Source organism: Marmota flaviventris, chromosome 10 (assembly GCF_047511675.1).
Source record: "Marmota flaviventris isolate mMarFla1 chromosome 10, mMarFla1.hap1, whole genome shotgun sequence".
Taxonomy (NCBI): domain Eukaryota; kingdom Metazoa; phylum Chordata; class Mammalia; order Rodentia; family Sciuridae; genus Marmota; species Marmota flaviventris.
The window spans coordinates 19,811,731-19,832,687 of record NC_092507.1 but is presented as its reverse complement, the minus strand read 5'-3'; the positions used below and the strand labels follow the sequence as shown (position 1 = coordinate 19,832,687).

At 47.8% G+C, this 20,957-nt stretch overlaps 1 protein-coding gene across 1 annotated transcript; it reads left to right on the top strand.

Moving 5' to 3' along the window:
• The first annotated feature begins 11,652 nt into the window (after positions 1–11,652).
• Positions 11,653–20,573, top strand: Kdf1 (keratinocyte differentiation factor 1). The gene is made up of 4 exons (XM_027937633.2): positions 11,653–11,733; positions 17,675–18,742; positions 19,251–19,325; positions 19,791–20,573. Exons 2-4 carry the CDS (start codon positions 17,707–17,709, stop codon positions 19,871–19,873), a joined length of 1,194 nt encoding a protein of 397 aa, XP_027793434.2. The 5' UTR covers positions 11,653–11,733; positions 17,675–17,706; the 3' UTR covers positions 19,874–20,573.
• Positions 20,574–20,957: the final 384 nt, after the last annotated feature.

The following is a 20,957-nucleotide window of genomic DNA, read 5'->3' as shown; positions in this document are numbered from 1 at the left end:
GGGGGCTCCTTGAGGACAAGCTTGGTTCTGCCTACCTCAGTCCAGGTCTCCCTTTAGGTTTCTTCACAAAGCTCTGCCCACGATGAGAAAAGATGGGGCTTTCTTAGGGAAGGTGACACAAGTCAGGACAGAGAGTGAGGCAGCCTGGCAGCAGTTCTGCACACTCCCAGCCCACTCAGGAGTGAGCCCTCTGCTTCCCCACCTTCTCTAGGATTTCAGCAAGAATCTCCCAGGGAGCAGGAAGCAGTGGCGCATGCCTGTGATACCAGTGGCTCAGGAGGTTGAGGCAGGAGGATCGCAGGTTCAAAGTCAGTCTCAGCAAGTTAGCGAGGCTAGTGAGTCCGTCTCAAAATAATTTTTTAAATTTTTTAGTTGTACATAATACGTTTATTTTATTTATTTGTTTTTATGTGGTGCTGAGGATCAAACCCAGGGCCCCGCATGTGCTAGGCAAGTGCTCTACCACTGAGCCACAACCCCAGCCCTCAAAATAATTTTTTTAATAAATAAATTTTTAAATTTTTTTTAGTTGTAAGTGGACACAATACCTTTATTTTATCTATTTATTTTTATATGGTGGGTGAGGATTGAACCCAGTGCCTCACACATCTTACGAAAGCACTCTACCACTGAGCCACAACTCCAGCCCTAAGTAAAAAAAGAAAAAAATTTCAAAAGGGTTAAGGATGGGCTGGGGTTGTGGCTCAGCGGTAGAGCACTTACCTAGCATATGTGAGGCACTGGGTTCAATTCTCAGCACTACACATAAATAAATAAAAATCCAACAACTAAAAAAATATGTTAAAAAAAGGTGTGGGCGGGGACTAGGGATATGGCTCATGGTTAAGCACCCTTGGGTTCAATCCCTGGTACCAAAAAAGAATCTGATAGGATGGAAGAAAGTCCAGGAGGTAAGGAGTCCTATCTGGTTTGTTACCTCTTCCCTAAGAGCCTCAGTTTGCTCCCCCGTAAAATGGGAAGAATGTTCCCTATGGGTGGCCTTCACAGAGACCCCTTCACAGCCAGGGTTAGGGGCACTGGCCTCTTCCTGCTCCAGCTCCACCATCTTGACTCCCCCATTGGGAGGTGCTCTTGGAATCCTTCCCTCGGCACCCCAAAGAGCCTGGGCAACCTTCTACTGCAGCACTAAGCTGTTGCCTCTCACTGTGTTGGCATTTCTGGGTGTGGCCTGGCTTCTCAAGGTCACAGTGGAGTCTTATTCCTCTCCATTAACTACCCAGGCAAGTCACAGAGCAGGGTGCAGTGGGACTTCTCAGGTTCTCTGTCCCCACTCCCACCTCACCGCGCATAACAGGGCCTGTATTTCTGCTGCTACTGGCTTTTCCAAGCCCACTGTCTTCCTCGGGGTCCAAATCAGGAGGTCCTGGGCAGAATGTGCCCCTCCAGCAAACTCTGCCCATGTCTTTTTTCCCCCTAATATATGTATTTTTAGCGATCAATGGACCTTTATTGCATTTATTTATATGCGATGCTGAGTATGAACCCAGGACCTCACACAGGCTAGGCAAGTGCTCTACCACTTGAGCTACAACCCCAGGCCTCTGCCTGTATTTTTTGCTCTTGCATTTCATCCATCTCCGAGATCACAGCCCCCATGGATGTGTTGAACCTTACACTAGTGGCCTCCAGTGAGACAGGCCTCTAGGTTTCTGTGCCTTTGTGTGGTCCCTTGCCATGGTGGCTCCCATCCTGGCTATTCCTTTGGCCAACAGGACATTCAGAAATCGTGAAGCAAGCAGAGGCTCAATAACCATTTGCATGCTGGGGTTTGTCTTCTTTGGAGACACCTGAGGAGCTACAAAGGAGGTCACCCAGACTTCTGAATGGTGAGAGGCTGAGGAGGAAGAGCAGCCCTCTTGAACCAGCCAGGCCCAGCCAAGCTCCCAGTTGAAACAGTCTTTTGAGGGATCCCATATGAAACCAGCAGCACTACCCACCAAGCCCCAGGGGAAGCACAGAATTGTTAGAAATAATATATTGTGGTTGGGGCTGGGGTTGTGCCTCGGTGGTAGAGCGCTTGCCTGGCAAGTGTGAAGCGCTGGGTTCAATCCTCAGCACCATATATAAACAAACAAAATAAAATAATGGTATTGTGTCCATCTACAACTAATAATAATAATAATAATAATAATAATAATAATAATAATATATTGTGGTTGTTTTAAGTCACTAAGTTTTGGGGTAGTTTAGTTCTCAGCAACAGGAAACTGAGACAAGAGACATCTGAGTTCTCACTTCAGACCCTGGCCTTCCATGTCCAGTCCTGTGGCATCTGCTTCCAGAATATGTGGTGGATATGACCACTTCCCACCCTGCCCTGGGCACCGTCATTTCTTGCCTTGATGACAGCAACAGTTTCCTCATTGGACTCTCTGATCCCAGCCTCACCCCCCCTCAGTCACCACACAGTATTCAGAGTGCAGCTTTTGAGGTTTTGATTAGATTAAGCTACTGCCCTACTCAAGACCCTTATCGCTAAGATCACAAGCCCAATTCCAGGACCTCTGGAGCCCCATGAGATGCGCTGCCTACTTGTCTCTCCATCGCCTTCTCCAGTCTCACTCAAGTCTCCTGGCCTTGCTCACCATACTCCAGCAGCACTGGTTCCCTTTCTGTTTCCTAAACATGCAGAGAGCTTATCCCTACCTCAGGGCCTTTGCACTAGCTGTTTCACTCTGCCTGGAAGACTCTTCCTCTCAGTTTTTCCATCTGAGTCTTTTAGTTCTCAGCTTAATTGTCCCCTCCTCAAAAAGGCTATTTGCAGAAAAGGAAACTAAAGTTCAGAGAAGTGAGATCATTTCCCAAGTTTGCACAGTTAGGAAGATGTTGGGCCAAAAATCCATCCTAGGTCAATTCTGCCCTCACTCCAGGGCTGTTTCTGCCACATCAGTGGTTTGTGAGGTGGAGGTGGTGGCAGTGAGAGCCCATGACACCCATGACCTTCCACAAACACTCCCAGCTGTAGCCCTTGAGCCCTTCTCTGAACTGGATGATGGGGGCTCAGGGAAGGATCAGACCAGTCCGCCCCGCCCTCTGGGAGCTCCCATCTAAAGGCTGAAAGCAGCAGAAGAGATCAAGGTCATTCAGAGGCTCAGACAGACTTCTGAATTAGCTCAGAGGAACAGCTGTCTAGCTGGGAGCAATCCAGAAAGATATCAGGGGAAAGAACGTGAAATTGGCTGGGGTGGGCAGAAAGCAAAGGGGGTGTTCACTTTCCTATAGCTCCCGCCAGTGATCAGAACACTCAGGCTGGGGGTGCAACTCAGCAGTAGTCATGCCTCTGTGTGTGGGAGAGGGAATAGGGTAATGGGGGGAAGAGCATGAGCAAGAGAAGGGCCAAGGTCCACCTTCACTGGGTCCCATTCCTTATTCACCATGTGACTGCAACTAAGTTTGTTTCTTGGCCACACTTGTTTCTCAGTAATTGAGGCGGTGGGAGGAATGTCCTTTTAGCACAAAGACTGTGGGAAATAGTCCTACTAGGGTTTGGAACAAAATTCAGGACCAAAGAAGCAGCCCTGCTTCGACCTGGTACAAGATGTTTCTTCAACCTGCAGCTCCCTCCAGGCCCAGGGTCCTGGGTGCAGCACAAACTAAAACCAGGGAGCCTCCAGTGTCTCCCAGTTTCAGGTGGAGCCAGGTCTTCCCACCCAACAGTGCAGCCAAGAATCCCAGAGCCCTCAGGATTACAGAGTTCTCACTGTCCCTCTGTCCACTGCACCCGCCCAGCCCAGAGCCCAGCTCAGCGGCCCTCACCTCCCAGGGTAACTGCCAGACTCCCCTGGTTCGCTTTAGCCTTCAGGAGGCGCCACCCTGTGGCCCGGAGAAGCAATAGGGAGAGGCAACTCTGAATGGCCATTGGCCCATTGTATGACCTGTACAGCCAACCTGGCCAATCAGAGAAGCCCAGATAGCCTCAATTCACACCTTCCCATTGGCCTTATCTTAGACCATTCTGCTCAGGTTCACCACACTGGGCTCCTCTTTCAGCTGGTTCCATTCCATTTATTCCATTCAGAACTCCAGGAAATTCTATCTAGGGAAAGAGGGGAACAGCAGGCAAAATTGGAATTTGTTAGAGAATTCTAGAGGAAGAATCTTCATTCTTCTGGGCTTGGGCTAACCCCACTCCAGGACTCAATTCCTGGGGTACCCATAGACACCACTCTAGAGAGCTCAGACTCTGAATCCAAATAAACTTAGGCTTCTCCTGGCCTGTCACTTACTATTGGTGGGTCTTGGACAAGTGGCTTAAATCTCTGAACCTCTGTTCCCTTTGCTATAAAATGGTATTTGGGATTCATTCATTGGGTTTCTGTGAGGATTAAATAGAATAAGGCTTATACCTAACAGGCAGTGATGGTCAGTAATACAGTAATTTGTTCTCTTGCTTATTCTCAGAGGCAGTGGGCTTGCCTTTGAGAGTCCTGGCCCCAGATTGGCTGAGGTTGGAAAGACAGAGGGTTTAATATAAAAAAGCTATAAAAAGTAAACATCTGTCTGGGAGCAGTGGCACATGCCTGTAATCCCAGCAGCTCAGGAGGGAGGCTGAGGCAGGAGGATCGAGAGTTAAAAGCCAGGCTCAGCAAAAGCAAGGTGCTAAGCAACTCAGTGAGACCTTGTCTCTAAATAAAATGCAAAACAGGGCTGGGGATGTGGCTCAGTGGTTGAGTGCCCCTGAACTCAATTCCAGGTACTCAAAACAAAACAAGAAAAAAAAAATCTATTTAGCAATTACCATGTGAACCTGTTACAGAGTTCTTCCCTTACCAGCAACCCCCACAAGTAAACGCCTGAAACCTTGAATAGTACTGAACCCTATGTGAATGATACATACATTCCTATGATAAAGTTTAATGTACAAATTAGACACAATAAGAGATTAGCAATAACTAATAATAAAATAGGAAATTTTAACAATATCCTATCATAAAAATGACATAATATGGTCTCTCTCAATACATCTTGTTATACTGTAAGTCTTAGCAATCTCAGCATGCCATCTTTTTTCTCTCCTGAAGGGAAGAACTTTCATCTTTTCACTTAACAGGAGGACTTTATGGCTTCTGTCTGGCATATCCGAATTGCCAGCATTGCTACTCTTGCCCTTTGAGGTCATTATCAAGTAAAGAAGGGTGACTTAGACAGAAACGCTGTGATACTGCCACCATTGAGTGATAACTGAGATGATTCCCAGGTGACTCATGGACAGCTCGTGCACAGAGAGAGCCTGGATCTGCTGTAATGCATGCAGGATGATTCGCATCCACCCAGGCCAGGGCAGAACAGCACAAAACTTGATTATGCTACTCAAAATAGCACTCAACTTAAAACTTATGACATGCTCATTTCTGGAGCGAGCCTGCCTGCCTGCCTGACTTTCTTGCTTTCTTTTTCCTCAGCACCCAGGGGTGCTCTACCAGTGAGCAGCATCCTTAGAACTTTTCATTTTTTATTTTGAGTCAGGGTCTTGCCCAAGATTAGCCTTGAACTTGTGATTCTCCTGCCTCAGACTCCCAAGACACTGAGATTAGCCAGGCAGGGTGGCACATGCCTGTAATCCAGAGGCTCTAAAGGCTGAGGCAGGAGGATCTCAAGTTCAAAGCCAACCTCAGTAACTTAGCAAGGACCTAAGCAACTTAGTGAGACCCTGTCTCCAAATAAAATATAAAAAAGAGTTGGGGATGTGGATCAGTGGGTAAGTACTCCTGGGTTCAATACCTGATACTAAAAACAAAAACAAAAACTAGGATTACAGGAGTGAGCCACCACCCCCGGCTATTTCTGGAATTTTCTGTTTAATATTTTTGGACTGAGATTGACTGCCTGTAACTGAAATTGGAAAGTGAAGCCACAGACAAGGAAAAACTAGTGTGCTATCTCCACTTCACAGATGTCTGAGGCACACGGACATTGAATAACTTGGTTAAAGTTAGATGGCAAGTAAGTGGGGCAGAGTTTCAAGCCCTCTGGCTTTAGAGCTTACACTCTACACCATCGTACTAGCCTGCCTCAATGTTAAAACCATCTTTGATGAGAAATGCTGAAGTTCCAAGATTATGTTCGAGCTGGCATGGTGGTGCATACATAGAATACCAGCCACTCAGATGGCTGAGGCAGGAGTATCTCAAGTTTGAGGCCAGACTGGGAAACTTAAAAATAAAAGAAAAATTAAAGTGTGGGGATATGGGTCAGTGGTAAAGCGCTTGCCTGGCATGTGTGAAATTCAATCCCCAGTACCACAAAAAAATTAAAAGTAAAAAAGATTATATTCACACTGGCACTAAGGATTCTAACTCTGATCCTGTGACACTGAAGTTCTGGCCATTTCCACTGTTGTGTGCTGCCCCCTAGTGTCCCTTGAGAGAAGCACACCAGAGGCAAGTTCCAGACCCAAGAGGAAGGGAGGCCTGGGAAGCCTTGGCTGCCTGATGCTGGCTCCACACACCACCATCCAGATTCCCCAGACCACTGCTCCTCCCCAGCCCTAAAGCTGCACTGTTGCAGCTTCTAAATAACACTCTGAATGTCATCCATAAGTACAACTGTGATGTGCCTGACTATCTCACAAGTTCTCAAATCCCACTGTTTGCATTCTTGCACCCTAAACTTGTACTCCAAGGCAGAAATCCAGAATCATTCTTGATACCTCCCTCTTACCCCCAGTCTGTCACCAGCCCAAAAGCCTGAATGGTGGCAGAGGAAGGTGACCAGAAAAGTAAAAATCAAATGGGAGCAGTCCCATCAATAGTGAAAGCAGAGGGTCAGGACAATGGCCCCAGGTCAAGGCCAACAAGGCAGCTCTGGTTACAAAGGGAGGCCTCTGGGTTGGGAGTGGTTCAGTGGCCCAGAGGGTGTAGCATGCAGGGGCCTTGGGTTCACCTACAGCATCACAGAGGGGGGTAAAAAAAAGGCAACCTTCTCATCTGTTTAGAAAGAGGTCCAAGCACAGCTTGAGTGGCTTGGAGTAAGGAGCACTGGATAGAGACAGGGTTCCCATCCAGCTCCATGACCCACCCAGAGCACAGCCTTGGGTAAACAGCGTGACCTTGAAGGGCTGCAGTTTCCCCGCCTGTAAAAGTGATAGCCCTCCTCATTGTTGTAAGGATCAAATAAAAGGTGGATTATTAATCTGGAAAATTCATCCATCCTAGGAGACCTCTCTTTCCTTTGTCATGCCGAATGCTGGATCAATGAGACACCCAGTTGTAGTTTCAAAGAGTGTGGTGTTTTGTTGTTGTTTGTTTGTTTGTTTGTTTTAATTGACAAGTAAAAATTGTATATATGAGTTTTTATCTGTGTGGGCACTGGGGATCAAATTCAGGGCCTTGTGCACGCCAGACAAGTACTCTGCCTGTGAGAAACGCCCCCAACATTTTTCTTTTTTGCTTTTAGACAAGGTTTTGCTAAGTTGCCCAGGCTGGCCTTGAACTTGTGACCCCCCAGTTTCAGCCTCCTGAGTAGCCAGGATCTGGCATGGGTCACTGAGGACTGGGGTTGAGAGGAGGGACTGATCACCATGCCAGCCTTGGTTTCTAAAATTATGGTATTTATATAAAACAAAGTTTGCCATTTAAGCCATTTTTAAGTATAAATTCAGCAGCGTGAATTATACTCAAAATGTTGTGCAATCACCACCTCTATTTCAAAAACCTTTTCATCACCCCAAACAGAACTCTGAACCCATTAGGCAATAACTTCCCATTCCCCCCTTGCTCCAGCCTCTGATAACCTCTAATCTTTCTGCATCTGTGAATCAACTATTCACAATATTTCAGATCAGTGAAATCATACAACATTTGGCTTTGTGTCTGGCTTATTTCACTAAGCATAATGTCTTCAAGGTTCATTCATAGAATAGCATACATCAGACCTTTATTCCTTTTTATGGCTGAATAATATTCCACTGCATGTATAGGCCATATTTCTTTAATCCATCCACCTATTAATGGACACTTGGGCTTTTCCACCTTTTGGCTATTATGAATAATGCTGCAGTACTGACATACATCCTTTGGGTCCCTGCTTTTAGTTCTTTTGGATGTGTGTCTAGAATATACATTTTTTAACATGTATTTTGACAGGGGGAAGGGCCCTTGGAACAGGGCCCAATGTTTTTGAGTGTCCCACACTCAAAAGGGATAGGGAAAAAGAAGGGAGGTAGTTTCAGTGTGACCGTGATCAGGAATAACAGCTAACCAAGCTGGGTGCAGTGGCTCATGCCTGTAATCCCAGAGACTGTGGAGCTGAGACAGAAGGATGGCAAATTCAAGGCCAGCCTGGGCAACTTTGTGAGGCACTAAGAAGCTTAGCAAGACTCTGTCTCGAAAAGGATTGGGGATGTAATTCAGTGGTAAAGTACTCTGGGGTCAATTCCCCAGTACCAAAAAAAAAAAGCTATTTGCCTATTGCATAATACTCCACATAACCCATAGGGGAAATATTATCCCTATTTTTATGAAGAGAAGGGAATGGCTTGCCCAAGGCCACATAACTGGTATGAGGCAGGGCTGGAGCCCAAAAGCAAGGTTCCCTTACATGCCACAGGGGTAGCCAGTGGTTCAGAGACAAAATTCTCCCCTTCCCTTACCTTTTCCACCTTCCCTCCCTTCCTTTCTTCCGTCCTGATTTTTCTTTCTAGGTAAATAAAGTAGATCTGAGCTGCTTCAGTCATAATATTTTTTTTTCAGTCATAATCCTAATCTACAGCATTTTAAGGACCACTGAATTGGAATTTTGTAGTACAACTGTGCATTTTTATAAGTTCTAGAAAAACAAACTATGGATACAGAAGAAAAGATCAGTGGTTACCAAGGACTGGGTTTGAGAGGAGGGACTGATTCTAAAGGGGTATGAGGAAATTTTGGGGGGAGATGGAACTGATTTATATTTTTTGGGGGGGATACTGGGGATTGAACCCAGGGGCACTTAGCCACTGAGCCACAGATTTTTACATTTTATTTAGAGACAGGGTCTTGCTTAGGGCCTCACTAAGTTGCTGAGGATGGCTTTGAACTGGCAATCCTCCTGCCTCAGCCTCCTGAGCTGCTGGGATCACAGGCGTGCGCCACCACACTTGTCTTAATATATCTTGATTGTGGTCATGCAATTGTATGCAATTTTCAAAACTCATAGAACTATACACTAAAAAGGGTGAATTCTGCTGTGCAAATTATGACTTAATTTTTTTTTTTTTTGGCATGGTGCTCATTTGACAGATGCTGTACCACCCAGCTATACCCCCTGGCCAATACCTTGATTTTTAAAGAAAAAGAAAAAAAATGAATAAATAAATGAATAGGGAAAAAAAACCTAAATGAGATTCTTACAAGTTTGCATACCTTAAGAACTTTGCAAGCAACAGCACCCTTAATTATTTAGCACTAGAGCACAAATTTCTGTTTTCTTTCATTATAAAACAAAAGCCCTTAATCTACCACCCTATTAAGACCCAGACCATTACTAACAATGAAGTCTGCCTATAGGATTCCTGTCCTTCGCCTCTATCCCTCTCTACTCCTAAGTAATAATTATTCTCAATCTTCGGTTCCTCATCCCCTCGCTTTTTTTTTTAATATTTACTTTTTAGTTGTAGTTGGACATAATGTCTTTATTTTATTTATTTATTTTTATGTGGTGCTGAAGATCGAACCCAGGGCCTGGCACGTGCTAGGCGAGTGTTCTACAGCTAAGCCACAAGCCCAGCCCACCCTGGCTCTTGTTTTAATAGTTTTTTTTTAACATATAAATTAGACTGAACTATATGAATGTCACTTTTTTATGTCAAATAACAGCAATTTCATGATTCAACCTAATAATGCCTACACACAGCAGTTCTAGGTATTTTTGAACTGCATGAAAACAATCCCATTCTGTATGCAATCTCCTGGGACTATCCTTTTTCCACTCCGTATTATATTAACCAATCCATCCAAATTGCTATTTTTCATTCATTTTCTACTGCTGTATAATTATTTCTTTGCTTGATTTTCCACATTTATCTCCCATTAGCAGTATTGTGTGTTTTCCATGTGGGACTACCATGGACAATGTTTCTTTTCTTTTTTGGGGGGCGGGTACAGGGGATTCAACTCAGGGGTACTCAGCCACTGAGCCACATCTTCAGCCTATTTTGTATTTTATTTAGAGACAGGGTCTCACTTGAGTTGCTTAATGCCTCCCAGTTGCTGAGGCTGACTTTGAACTGCCGAATCTCCTGTCTCTGCCTCCCAAGCCACTGGGATTACAGACCTGCACACTGCTCCCATCTATGAACAATGTTTTTATTAACATTCTTTTCCATATTTCCTCCTAGTGTCTGATTGCAAGAGATTTTTGTGGCTGTGCCTTAGAAATACACTTGCTGGGTCTTAGAGTACACAGATGTGCACTGTGAGTTGATTAGACCCATTTTCTCAGCTCCAAATGAGAATACAATGTGCCTCTTGCCCAAGGAGGGAACGTGTGTGAGATGTGTTGGAAGGGTTGCCGTTAAGGCTTTGGTGGAAACTGCACGCCTATGTCTAACTTAGCCAATGAACTTTTTCATATCTTTTATCTCACTGTTCATCCGTTTTTTATTCCTCCCAGGAGGGAGAGGTACCATTCTTTCCCCTTTTCGACAAGAGAAGGAAAGTGCCTTGTTCAAAAGTCAAATAGTTTGTGCCAACTGCCTGAGCAAATAATTTCCCCTCTCTAAGCCTCAGTTTCCACATCAGTAAAATGAGACTGATAATATCTGATTCCACAGATTAGTGGAAGGATTAATACTATGCAAGCTGGGAGTTTAGCTTAGATCCTGGAAAAGCTCCCTAAGTCATTTGTTTATTGGCACTATTGTTATTAAGGGTAGCAGGAAACCAGGGTAGGGTGAATTCTGACTTCTTGCCACCCAATGATGTTTGCCTCTTTCAGGGACCCCCTTACTACTCTTGGAAGGCAGTGATTATAACCCGTTTTGGCTTCCTCTGTTGATCCAGGAGGTACCTCTCAGAGCTGCATAGCCTGAGGCTCTCTCCATCCTACTTGGGCAGCTCTGGAGCAGAGCTTCACCTGTAGATTTCCCGGAACAGATGAGAGGGTGAACTGACTACTGGGCAAAAAACTCAGGTCCCTAGTTCTGCCTAAGGAAATCGGCGTCAAGCCATTTGTTCAGTGGAGAGTATTTGCTGAAAACATAGAATGTGCCAGGTCCTGTGAGGGACATCAGGAATATAGAAGACCAGACCGGTCCTCAAGGTCAGAGGCTAAAAAGCGGAAAAAGAAGACAAGAAAACAACCTGATGAGTACCGTGCAGGGAAGTTCAGAGAATTGTTCCACATTACAGAAAACAGGCAGGCTCAGGAGTCCGGGAAGGCTCCCCAGACATGCCCTTAGAGCTGGAGCCTTAAGGGCGCTGGGAGGCTGCAGGGACGCCCGCCCATTGACAGGAGGAGAGCCCGAGCCCAGCACTCGCCCGCCGCCCCCGCGGGGCCTCACTCTCCGGGCTAGGCCGTCCGGCTGAGCGTCGGGGCCCAGCCCAGGTGCCCGCCCAGAACCCCGGGGCGGGGCTTCAGCCCAGGTGCACGGCGGCAGCACTTCGCGGAGGCAGGAAGTGTGTCCCCAGCGGCGGCCCGTGGAGCGCTCCCGCGAGACGCTCACCTGCGCCCCAGGTGAGCGGCGAAGGGGGCGGGGGAAGCGCTGAGCCGGAGGCCGCTCACCTGGCGGGACAGGTAAGCCCCGCGCGGGCCCGAGGGGGCGCGAACTGGGGCGGCGCCAGGGGGGAAGCCCCTCGAGGCTGCGCCAGAACGGGGGAGGGTCCCAGGTTCGGTCCCCCGGGGGCTGCCCTCCCACTTCCGGGGTGCGCGGGCCGGGCCCGGGAGCGGCCTGAGCGGGCGTTGGGGCTGGGCAGGCAGAGTGGGGCGAGGGGGCCGTGCGCGCCCGAGGGCTGGGGACTGGGTGCGGGAGCCGCGCTCGCCCGAGGGTGGGAACGGCGTCGGGGCGAGGACCGAGCTCACTCCGAGGACCGGTGTCAGGACCCGGGAGCGGCTGCGTCTGCCCGCGGGCGGAGGCCGTGCAGCTGCAGGGATGGCGCTCGCCCCGAGGGCAGTGCTGGCAAGAGGCTGCGCCTGTCCCGGGCAGCGCAGGGTCTGGCTCCCCTTGACCCAGGACCAGGTGCCCACGGACAGGGAGTCTTGGGCTGCTCCTTTGCAGCGGGACACTGAAGGTGCATGGACGCCCCCCCGCCCCCCCCCGCCCGAGCCGACGGCTGTTTGGTGAGCGGGGCTGCTCCTCCCGTCGGGGGGTGGGACAGATGTTGCTGCGGCTGGACTGCCCCGGGGTCCCTGGGAGGAGGGTCCAGGACTGAAGTGCATCCGTTCGTGGGGACGATGGCTGAAAGGCGAAGCATTCGTGGGAAGTGGGCTGAGCTCGGGATCATCTCTGTGGTACCTTGGAATGCTCAGTGTCTGAGCTCCTCTCAGATGCCAGGCACTCTGCTAAACCCCTGTACACTGTGTTTCATTGACTCTTCATAGGAAGACCACGAAAGTACTCTCTCTCCTTATTTAAAAGATGAGGAACCTGAGGCCAAAGAGTCTTGCCCCCAACCAAAATAGAGGCCTCCCTCACTAAACCAAGAGAGTGTTCCTAAGATTGGGACGGGGGTGTGTGGGGGGGTAGCAGCAAGGAGAGGAAGATATACCCTGCAATAAATAGACTGACTTCAGGAGGAGAAACAGAAGCCAGGCACTGACCCCAGGTCTTGGTCCCCACATCATCCCACCCCACTGGAGGTGCATGGCACAGAGCAAAATGCATGGGTTCCAGAGCCTGGCAGAACATAGCATAAATCCTGCTTCATCCCTTTCCAGCTTGGTGTCTTGTGACAAGGCACTTCACCTCTCTCAGCTTCAGGTTTCGGATCTGTAAAGTGGAGGTATAGTACAGGGCAATTGTGAAAATCCTCTTGGGCTAGAGCCTGTTCCTGAACATTCACTGCTATATCCTCAGCATTTAATATAGTGCTGGGCCCAACAATAAATATGTTGGATTAATTTAATCAACAGTAGCAAGTCCTAAAGGATTGGAGGTGGGGAAGGAGACAGTGATCCAGCCCATCACCAGTAACTCCTGATGCTCTTACAAATCCAGACATTCAGAGCTCAGTATGGTTGAACAGTGTAGATCATCCCACACTCCAGATGAAGGCCTGAGCCTAGAATACTCAGGGATCCCCATGTGGGCCTCCTGGGACACAGGCTGTCCACAGAGCTGGTAGCTTTGAGTGCCTCTTTCCTTACAAGTAACAAATGGGCTGGGATGGTTGTCAAGAGCCCTCTTTTGAGAACTGGGATGGAAGTGGATGAGAGTCTGGGGCCAGGCCAATTGGGTACAAATAAAAGTGTGGCTATGGACAACTTATTTAACCTTTCTGTGCTTCTGTATATAATACCATAAAGAGAGTGGTCAGAATTAATTGGTTTATTACAGACAAAGCAGTTAGAACAATGTAAGCCATCAATAATCACTTTCTCTAAACTCTCAAGGCAGGGAGTTTTGTCTGTTTCATCACAGAATTTAGAACGATGTCTGGCATGTAGTAGGCCTTCAGTAAATATTTGTAAATTCGGTGAATGGGTTAAGCATGGTGTTGCACGCCTGTAATCCCAGCAGCTCTGGAAGCTGAGGCAGGTGGATTGTGAGGTCAAACCCAACCTTGGCAATGGCGAGGCACTGAGCAACTCAGTGAGACCCTGTCTCTAAATAAAATACAAAATAGGGCTGGGGATGTTGCTCAGTGGTTAAGCACCTGGGGTCAATCCCTGGTTGAGAGAGAGAGAGAGAGAGAGAGAGAGAGAGAGAGAAGGAGAATAAATAAGTCTGTGCCCAACCCTACATTGCTCAAACCATGGCAAAGATTTTTAATCAGGTGCCCCTGAATTTAAAGTCACTTATTACAATTTCAGAGATGAGATTTCACATACCCTCTCCTCTGGATTGTTGGTGCCCACTCTGGTCAGCCTATGGCCTTTTTCTTCTACCCAGTGGTCCTAATTCTACCCTGATGTCACATAAAATGTGTCTGTTCCCTGAAATACCTTCTGAACCTGACCTTGCTCCACACGCTGAAACAGAAAGGGAGCCAACACAGTTCTTGCCCTTCTGGGTCCTGGTTCTTGGGGAGAGAGGCTCATCTTAAAACAGATGGCACAAGGCTGACCCAGCCCACAGAGCCCAGGTGAAGGCTGTGGGGAGGGGTTTCCATCTGACTAGGGGTTCTCCAGGTCCATGCAGGAGGAGTGCTGTGTGACCTGTGGAGTGGAAGAGTTGCAGGAATAAAAAAAAACTCCTGTATCCTCCTCACCCCTCCACAGTCCAACATTCCTCCCTCCAGCTCTAAGTTTTTGTTGGTTGGTTTGAACCATTTGAGATTAGGTTGCAGAGGTGCATCTAAACCCCTAAGCGCTTTAGTATATATTGCCTAAGAATAAAAACAGTATCTTAAATAATTATAGCAATCAAATTCAGAAAATTTAATATTGGCATATTACTATTAAATAATTATCCACATTAGCTAGTCTGTTTTCTAATGTCAATAATTATCCACATTAGCTAGTTTTCCAAATTTTCCTCCTTTTCCCCAGTTCTATCCAGGATCACACAGCATGTGTTATCATGTCTCTCAAACTGGGCTTGTCTTACGTGTCCTCATGATCACATTCAGGATAATCATTTCGTCAGGTGTGCTTTGTAGTGGTGGGTCCTTCTTAGTGCATAGGATCAGGAGGCACTTGATGTCATTTCATCACATTATTAGTTATATTAACTTTGATCATTTGATTAAAGTGGTGTCTGCCAGATTTCTCTAATTTGTGGTGTTTTTTTTTTTTTCCAAAGTTTTCATTGGCTGCAAGTAGTAGGGAAGGAGGTAGCCTTAAAGGTCCTTAATGGTTAGAGAAAATGGTGGGCCTGTTCAGGGAGATGGCATTGTTTTGCTGATGGCACACAACGTATAAGGGCCAGAATGGAACTAGAAAAAAGATATCTTGGTGCTCAGTCCTTTCTTCCTCACACTTTACCAGGTTTTAGGACCCCAGTGTCATTAAATCAGGGACAAAAAGATAAAGAATGGTATCTCAGAAAATATAGGCTAAGGACAGTTAGTGCCCAGCAAATCCTTATATGTGATCAAAAACCCTCCAAAAGCCAGGCACAGAGGCATAAGCCTGTAATCCCAGAGGCTCATGAGGCCAAAGCAGAAGGATCACAAGTTCAAGGCCATCCTCAGCAACTTAGTGAGACCTTGTCCCAAAATAAAAAATGAGGGCTGGGGATGTGGCTCAAGTGGTAGTGCACTCGCCTGGCATGCATGCGGCCCGGGTTCGATCCTCAGCACCACATACAAACAAAGATGTTGTGTCCGCTGAAAACTAAAAAATAAATATTAAAAAAATTCTCTCATTCTCTCTCTCTCTCTCTCTCTCTCTAAAAAAAAAAAAATGAAAAGGCTGGGCATATAGCTCAGTGATAGAGAGTCCCTAGATTTGATCCCCAGCCCCTACAAAAAAAGACTTCCCAAATACACCACTGTCTATTCTTCCTCAGGCAGCTATTTATTCCCATAATGCCTCATTATATCTTATATCTTCTACCTTACAGGCTTTTAAGAATCTGTTTTTCTACAAAAGCATGTGTGAATCACCAAGTACAGGGTCTATAGTTCATTAATCTTCTACAGTGCCTGACAGAGCCAGGCTCAGTATTTATAAGTGAATAAAGTCTTAGCTCTGAGCCTCCTAGCAACCAAGTCAGAAAGAGAATGAAGATGTATTTTGTGTCTCAGTTTTTTCTAATCAGAGGAAGCAAAACTTCTTGGTGTTAAATATTGTTTAGGAGAGCAGCTGAGTCAGACAGGGGACCTATTACATTCCCATGTCTGATATGAAGGACAAAAAGAAGGAAGGGAAAGTGCTAGTGATCAGGTTTCATAGCAAGTGGATAGAAAGGCATTTCTTGAGTCCTTCAGCAGCTCTGTGCCACGCTTCCCAACAGTAGGAAGGAACTAAGGAGTCCATTTCTCATAAAGTGAGAGCCTGAGAAATCTTTCTGTTTTGTGGTAAAATGTACATTAAAATTATCATTTTAATATTTTTTAACCACTTTTTTTTTTGTACCAGGGATTGAACCCGGGGACACTTAACCCCTGAGCCACATCCCCAGCCCTTTTTATATTTTATTTATAGAGACAGAGTCTCACTGAGTTACCTAGCACCTCACTACGTTGCTGAGCTGGCTTTGAACTCACGATCTTTCTGCCTCAGCCTCTTGAGTCACTGGGATTACAGGTGTGTGCCATTGTGCCCAGCTTTTTAAAATACTTTTAAGCTTACAGTTCTATGATATTAAGTACAATCACATTCTTACACAACTATCACCACCATCCATCTCCAAAATTTCATCGTCCCTGGATGAAAGTCTACCTATTCAACCCTAATTCCCCATTCCCTCTGCCCCAGCTCCTAGCAACCACCATTATACTTTCTGTCTCTATGAATTTAGTTGTTCTGGATATTAATTAATTTATTTATTTTTGCAGCACTAGGAATTTAATTTAGGGATGCTCTACCACCAAACTGTAATTCCAACCATTTTTATTCTTTATTGTGAGACAGGGTCTTGCTAAGTTACTGAGGCTGGCATGGAGTTTGTGATCCTCTTGCCTCAGCCTCTTGAGTAGCTGGGATATAGGTATGCACCACTGTCCCCAACTATTTGATATATTTAAGTAGTGCAATACAATATTTATTCTTTGCTTTCTGGCTTATATCACTTAGTATAATGTCTACAAGGGTTAAGCATTTTATAGTATTATCAGAATTTCATTCCTTTTAAAAAAAATTTTAGCTGTAGATAGACACAATATCTTTATTTTATTTATTTATTTTATGTGGTGTTGAGGATCAAACCCTGTGCCTCACATATGTTAGGCAAGTTCTCTACCACAATCCCAGCCCAAATTTCATTCCTTTTAAAGCCATATAATATTCCATTGTCTGCATAGACCACATTTTCTTTAGCCATTCATTCATTGATGGAACATTTTGGATTGTTTTCACTTCATGGCTACTGTGAATAATGCTGTTGGGAGCATTATATACAAATAGATATTCAAGACCATTTTCAAGTTTTGCGAGTATGCCCAAAACTGGAATTGCTGGTATATATGGTAATTGTGTTTTATAAAATAATATTTTTTTCAGTGCCAGGGATGGAACCCATGAATGCTGGATTGAATGCTCTATCACTGACCTATGTCCTTAGCACTTATGTTTAATTTTTTAAGGAACTCCATACTGTTTCCTACAGTACTTGGCCATTTTTGCTGTCACCAGCAACACACAGGACTCTGCTCTACATCCTGCTAACACTTGTTTTCTGGGTTTTTGTTGTTTGTTTAGTTTAAGTAGTCATTCGGTGGGTGTGAAGTCCCAGGAGATTTTTGAAATTTGGGTCAGACCAAAAAAGTTTCTCTTTGGGGAGAGAAGAGCACAAACAGATGGTTAATGGGCACACTTGGCCTCTCAGAAGTCAGAAGTCTATTCTCTTTAGGACGGCCGGCCGGAGCTTGTCCCTGACCTCCCGTCCTGACTTCTTCCTGGCTTCTCCCGGCAGGTACCTGGCTGCAGGAGACCATGCAGTGAGCCATGCCCCGGCCAGGACAGCCCCGCCCATCATCTGGGCCACCTCGCTTGGGACCCTGGGAACAGCCAACAGAGCTATGCTTGGAGGCGTATAATGAAACACCCCAGCACCCACCAGGCCGCCGCACCCGGAGGCCAGACCCCAAGGACCCTGGCCACCATGGGCCAGAGAGCATTACCTTCATCTCCGGCTCTGCAGAGCCGGCCACCGAGCCCCCAGCCTGCTGCCTGCTCTGGCGCCCCTGGGGGTGGGACTGGTGTCGGGCTGCTTTCTGCTTCCGCCGCTGCCGGGATTGCCTCCAGCGCTGCGGGGCCTGTGTGCGGGGCTGTAGCCCCTGCTTGTCTGCTGGGGACTCCACTGAGGAGGCTGCTGAAGCCAGCTGGGCCAAGGAGCACAATGGAGTACCCCCCAGCCCCGACCGCCCACCCCCTAGCCGCCGGGATGGCCAGCGGCTCAAGTCTGCCGTGGGCAGCAGCTTCAGCTACCCTGATGTCAAGCTCAAAGGCGTCCCTGTGTACCCCTACCGCAGCACCACCTCCCCAGCTCCGGACTCGGACTCCTGCTGCAAGGAGCCACTGGCCCAGCCCCCTCCCACGCGGCACAGCCTGCCGAGCACCCTTGCCAGCAGTCCCCGAGGCTCAGAGGAGTACTACTCTTTCCACGAGTCGGACCTGGACCTGCCGGAGATGGGCAGTGGCTCCATGTCGAGCCGGGAAATCGACGTGCTCATATTCAAGAAGTTGACCGAGCTGTTCAGCGTACACCAGATCGACGAGCTGGCCAAATGCACGTCGGACACGGTGTTCCTGGAGAAGACCAGTAAGATCTCGGACCTGATCAGCAGCATCACGCAGGACTACCATCTGGACGAGCAGGACGCCGAGGGCCGCCTGGTGCGCGGCATTATTCGCATTAGTACCCGAAAGAGCCGCGCCCGCCCACAGACCTCAGAGGGGCGCTCCACCCGGGCTGCAGCCCCAGCTGCTGCCCCTGACAGTGGCCATGAGACTATGGTGGGCTCAGGTCTCAGCCAGGATGGTAGGTGGGACCAGAGAGTCAGAGTAGGGAAGGCTCTGGCCAAAGGAGGGGCTGGACTGGGGTCTTGGGCTATTGTGGGTCCTCCTTTCTCCCGTGCATTCCATTCCCCAGCTCCCACTCTGGCCCTTCCCAGTGAGATCTGAGAAAGGCTGAGAGGAGCATGCTCTTGGGTCATTGCTCTGTCCCAGAAGTGCAATGACCCACCCAGACAACAATTTGACCTAATAGGGTCCTCCACTACTACTTGCCCAAGTAGCTTCCAGACCTAGCCTGGGGCCCATATGAACTTGAACCTCTAACATAGCCTGGCCTAACCAAAAGACCCACCTGCCCATCTACCACAGCAACTGACAGGCACACATGCAGTTTATCTGTGTCCTTGTTTTTAAGCATTATTCCTCTAGCCCTACCCAGGGATGAGTGACCCCTCATTAGGCAGCAAACTGAATTAGGGGGTGGGGATAAAAGAATGTGAAATGATCACTGCTCCCTTATATTCCCTTCCTAGAACTGACAGTGCAGATCTCCCAGGAGACAACAGCAGATGCCATCGCCCGGAAGCTGAGGCCATATGGAACCCCAGGTGTGGTCCTGATCCCACAAGGAATGCAGAGGGTGGGGGAACTATCCTAGGGGCCCCTCACATGCCCCTTTCCCAGCTACTTTTTGGGATGGGGCGGATAAGGTCAGAAAGGGACAAGGGGGCTGAGCAGCCATAAACTCATCCCAGTCTTATAAACTGGCTTCAAATAAGAGGTGCTCAGAAAAGATGGGCTAGAAGGGACCCAATCCCAATTCCAGTCTTCAGCCTTCTGTTACAAAGGCACCCTGTGTGGTTCTACTGTCTTCTGGGCCTTCACAACAACCCCCTGGGAGAAGGAGGCTAGGATTCAGATGTTTAAAATTAAAAAAAAAAAAAAAGTCACTCAAGCTGAGTGACTTGACCAGGCTCAAGCCCTGCTCTGTTCCCTCTCATCAGGCTTCTCCCTGGCAGTGGGCCCTGGATGAACTCTTTCCCCTCTCTCAGCCTGTTTCCTCCTCCCACCAGGGTACCCAGCCAGCCATGACTCGGCCTTCCAGGGCACTGACACAGACTCCTCAGGGGCACCCCTGCTCCAGGTGTACTGCTAATCCCTGCTGGGTACAGCAGGCACAACCCTTCTTGGGAGCAACGTAGCCTACAAAATAAAGAGGCATCAGGACCTTCTTTGAGGGAGGCTGGACTGTGAGGCCAGAAGCAGTGCCCACTCTAGCTCTTCCTGCCTTCACTGACTGCTTCCTGGACCATGTGCATTTCACAGGGCCAAAGTGCCCACATCCCCAGCTGGCCTGACCCCTGCCTGGACCTATTCCTTTCTGTGGATCGATCATGGAAAACAAAGACTTAAAGTTATCTTCCAGGACTGAATCCCAACTCTGTCCTTGTAATGTCACCCCAAGTAGTCATCATTGCAAACTTGAAGCTTAAGTAGACTGAGTTGTGGGTGGGCAGTGCCCACTTCACTTTATGCTGTTGAGCAGTTTGTTCTAGCTAACAACCACAGTTGAAAGTACAAAGGTAATGGACTCCTATCTTATAATCTGGGCTACAACATAGTCCTTTCTGCCTGCTTTGCCTTGCCTAATGGCTGCCCAGGAGACAGGACATGGGTATGAGGCTGGGCTGTGTGGCAGAGTTGAGGTCATGATGTGGAGCAATACTGCCTGTGTTCCAAGAACAGTGTGGTACCTGAATAGCTTTTGGACTTCTCAGTTCTAGGGATGGTTGTTGACACCATCGCTGCTCCCCCTGTCCACTGCCTGCAGGCTGGCCTGTCAGCCATCCCAGTCCCCCCCCCCCCCCCAAATCCCTGATCATTTGTCAGCAGCCCCCACCCAGCTTAACCCTGCTGGTCCTCTCCACCTCTTCCCTGTGCTAACAGCACAGTGGTTTTCAGTTACCTTGGCCTTTCTAGCAACCCTAGAGTATAAGGGAACCTGGGGTTGAAAAGTCAAGGAATTAGTGGGTCACAGAGGTGGTAACTGCGGCTCTGGACCTGGAAGCTAACCTTGGGACAGCAGGAGGTTCCCCTTGCTTGGGCACCAGCATCCAGCCTATCCTTCACTGCTCCTCAAACAGGCTTGTCTAATAGGACCCTTTCAGCAGAGACTGGGGCAGGTCCACCAACCCATCTTCAACTAATAAACAAGCTGGAAGATGTTCATGGTCTTCCAT

Excerpts from the sequence above, each read along its gene's own strand:
- Kdf1 (XM_027937633.2), top strand. The coding sequence starts at position 17,707 with ATGCCCCGGCCAGGACAGCCCCGCCCATCATCTGGGCCACCTCGCTTG. Across the intron at positions 18,743-19,250 it reads CTCAGGTCTCAGCCAGGATG|AACTGACAGTGCAGATCTCC; the intron begins GTAGGTGGGACC and ends TTCCCTTCCTAG. Across the intron at positions 19,326-19,790 it reads GAGGCCATATGGAACCCCAG|GGTACCCAGCCAGCCATGAC; the intron begins GTGTGGTCCTGA and ends TCCTCCCACCAG.